The 3,595-nt window shown below is 53.3% G+C and overlaps 1 protein-coding gene across 1 annotated transcript in view; it reads right to left on the reverse strand.

Moving 5' to 3' along the window:
• Window positions 1-3,595, reverse strand: part of DNAH10 (dynein, axonemal, heavy chain 10) — a 127,841-nt gene that overhangs the window by 107,662 nt on the left and 16,584 nt on the right. The window contains exons 9-10 of the mRNA XM_012663403.1: window positions 3,029-3,388; window positions 1,706-1,900 (exon numbers count right to left, since the gene is read on the reverse strand). Coding sequence (XP_012518857.1) covers window positions 1,706-1,900; window positions 3,029-3,388 — 555 coding nt within the window. The remainder of the gene's footprint in view (window positions 1-1,705; window positions 1,901-3,028; window positions 3,389-3,595) is intronic.

Below are 3,595 nucleotides of genomic sequence, written 5' to 3' on the forward strand. Positions count from 1 at the left end.
GTGCGATCCAGAAAATGGAAGAGAAGATCCAACGCAGAGGAGAGAAGACAGGAAGTGCTGGGGTGACCGCTTCGTGACGGGCCTAGGACGCAAGCGGTGTGGACTAGAGTAGAGGACAGTGAGCTCTGGGGAGTAATGGAGCTGACAGGTTTGAGCACATGGAACCCACTGTTGGTAGGGACATGGCAGAGACGTTAGAGAAGCTGCAAAACATTAACAATAGGTGTGTAAACGACCAGGCCAGCGAAAAACAAAGGCCACGACTAACTCCAGGAAAAACGAAGCGTTGAACGAGAAAGGTGCCGTGGTTAGGACGGGCTTCTTGGCTCAGCAGTGACCGATATTTGCACAGACACACTGAGCAGACACTGACCATCGATTTAACCAAAAGTGACGATAAAACTATGTTAGAGGACAGAGAGGTGATCGGGCTTGGCTGGGGGACAGTGGAGTCTGTATCTGCGCAGTTAACAGACGTCTAAGGTTAATCCCACTGGCGTGTTCTTCAGGAAACCCGGAGGCAAACAGCAAAAGAAACATCTAAAATTGAAAATGACAGCAAGAAGGGGGATGGCGAGGAGTTACACACGGGGCTGCTTTTTCTTATCACGAACCTTTTAATGTTACTGGATTAAGTGACTTTGACGGAAAGTTTGATTTGAAAAGTAAATGACATTTAAAATGAAATAGAAGCTGAGAATGAATGGGATACAACTAAAACGGAAATGTCTATATAATCAAGTAGAACGATCTAGGGTCGTCCGTATAAAAAGATGCTCTGTGGTTATAAAAACGATTACGTAAGGCGTAAAATGACCCCGCTTCCCCCATGGGACTGAGACGTGGAGTGTGACGGGCCCCCCCTCCTGCCAGCTACAGCCCCTCTTTGACCGACTCTGCCTCCCCCATGCCTCAGGTCACCCCCTCCTACATTATCTCCCCACCTTGTCAGGCCCCAGCCCAAAGCAGCCGATGCTGTGGCCAGAAAAACCTTCCTGAAGTATAATTCTGATTATATCACTCCTTGGCCAACAACCTTCAATGGCTCCCTACTGCCTGCTAAATTAAGCCGCGTCCCTCACCCTGGCCCTTCTTGGTCTTCTCCAATTCTATACCCAGCCCACCTTTCTAGCTTGATTCCTCTACTCCCTCCCTGTGGGTTGTACCAAGCCCTTCGAGTTTCTCTGCCTCAGATAATTCCCTGGTTTTTTTTATTCTGTCGCCTTTATCCACATTGATCTGACCTCCTGAGACACCCTTGGCTTCCTCAGCCTCCATTCCCCCCTGTCCAAAGCGTCCCCAACCCCAAACGTTGCTTCCAACGTGTTGCCTTCCCTGCCCTCGACCCCTCACAAAACACAATTTTCAAAAACCCACCGAGCACTTTGTGATTCTCGCGCTATATCTGGTTTTATCCTTGATTCGTAAATAGCTGAATTTATATTGTATGAAACAAATGTCATAGAAATACTGGGTCTACCTCAATTTAAACTTTTCCACCTGGGGAACAGGAGTGTAGATGAAGAAGATGAAGGAATGTTCACGTTTACTTTATGACTTCCGTATTGTTTCTGTTTTTTACAAACAAGCATGTGTTGCTTTTTGTGATTTAAAAAAAACAAAAAAACCCCACAATGCATCACTACATAACCCAACAAACGTAACGTGGGGAAGACAAGATTGCGTCGACGGACGTGGTACTTGCCATAACTTCAATCTTGAACTCATCCATCACGTATTTCCAGAAGTGGGAGGACTTGATGCTGAAGGGGTCAAAGGTCAGGCTTTCCATGGGGGTGACCAAGCCGTCCACCCTGCACAGGACGTCATCGATGCGCTTGGGATCCCCTGTCACGGCCTTGAGTTCTGGACCAAATATGTTGTGAAATTCCTCCATGACCTGCCCAGTCAAACAGAACGATGAGGAGGTTACGGTTTGGTGTTCTCATGACTACTCTAACTACAAATGGAGAGCAGATCTAGAGTCGCTGAAGGCAACCTCCTCCCCGACTAAGCTCTTTGGTACTACGCCCACCGCACGTGGGATAAGATCCAGGCGCCCTAACGTATCCTGCAAGATGCGCAAGGTCGGCCCCTGCCTACTCCCCCAACTTCTTCCCAGACTGCTCTCCCCCGGCCACCCTGCAGCCACCCCAGCCCTCCTGCACGTCCACATTCCTCTCTGCCTCAGGGCCTTTGCACTTGCAGTTGGAAGTGCCTGACTAGCTCCTACTCATGACTTATTATTCCTTTGTTGTGAACGACCCCTCTAGACCAGGTCAGGCCTCGATGCAGTGCCAGAGCACCCTCAATGTGCTTTCCACAGCATCTACCTCAGCTGCAGTGTGTGACAGTGACATCTACCGTCTTTCTCTGCCCCTGGACGGTAAGCTCCATGCAGCCACAGCCTCGGGATGTTCACTCAGAAGGGCCCTGTGCTGGGTTTAAGGCTCTGCTATTACCAACTTGAAATTCTTAATAATTTGATCTCTGGACTTGTGTTTTGTAAAAAGGGGTATGGCGCGACAGGGGTGTGGTGTGCGGGCAGAGAGGGTGACGGCCATCTGCCTATCTGCCTCCCGCAGGGCGCTGCGCTGCCCCCGGCAGAGGCTTCCGGTGGATCTGGGAGGCCAGCAAGGCCCTAGGGCGTCTGGGCAGCGGGGGCATCTGTGGCAAGTACGCGGGGCACTGCCATTGAGGATGCCAGCGTGTACCGGGAAGACAGAGGGGACTTTGCAGAGGACACGGAGAAGGAGCAGCCAAAGAGGTCCAAGGAACCAAAAAGCAGCAGGGAGGAAGGGATGTCGCCGAAGACAAGAAAAAGTTGCAAATGTCTGGTGTGCTCTGATGCATTCTGGCACGTTCTAGTATATTCCGTGCGTTCTTTCTCCAGGTCCTTCCGGACTCCCAGCTTCTCCCTGGCAGGGAGGGGTCCACTGTCCCAAAGTCAACGGCTTCCCGTGGGGCAAATCCCGACCCCCGTGGCCTGACTCGCCCGCACGGGCTCGGGGAGGCGGCACAGCCCTACCTGCAGAACTGCGTACAGGTCCCGGCAGATGGAGGCCATGTAATCCGTCCTCTCGAACAGCCGCTTCCGGTCAAACTCCCATCGGGCCTCTCTCCCCGAGGCCTCGATCTTGGCGCGGACGTCGAAGTAGGCCTTCTTCCACAGCTTCAGGGTGTTCTTGGCCTCCAGGGTTTTGTGCTGTGCGCTCGTTCGGTTTTCTCTGCAAAGCCAGGAGATGGCGTGGCGGGCAGGGGCAGGGCTGCGGGCCGCGAGCCGTGTCCCGGGTGGGCGGTTCGAACCCAGGAGCCTCCTCGGTTTCAGGAAGTGCAGGGCGGGAAGCCCCGCCGCCGCCTTCGCTGCGCCGCCACCCGGGGTGCGAGGCTGTGCCACTCTCTGCGGTACAAGGAGGGCAGGCGGCCTCGGGCCCCAGACCGGAGGTCAACCGCGGCGGCTGCAACGCCGCGACTTGCGTGCCCATCTCACCTACGTAGATTTTTTTTTTTTTTTTGAGACAGAGTCTCACTGTGTTGCCCGGGCTAGAGTGCCATGGTGTGAGCCTAGCTCACAGCAACCTCTAACTCCTGGGCT

This window comes from Propithecus coquereli, unplaced genomic scaffold (genome assembly GCF_000956105.1).
Source record: "Propithecus coquereli isolate 6110/MARCELLA unplaced genomic scaffold, Pcoq_1.0 Scaffold81, whole genome shotgun sequence".
Classification (NCBI taxonomy): domain Eukaryota; kingdom Metazoa; phylum Chordata; class Mammalia; order Primates; family Indriidae; genus Propithecus; species Propithecus coquereli.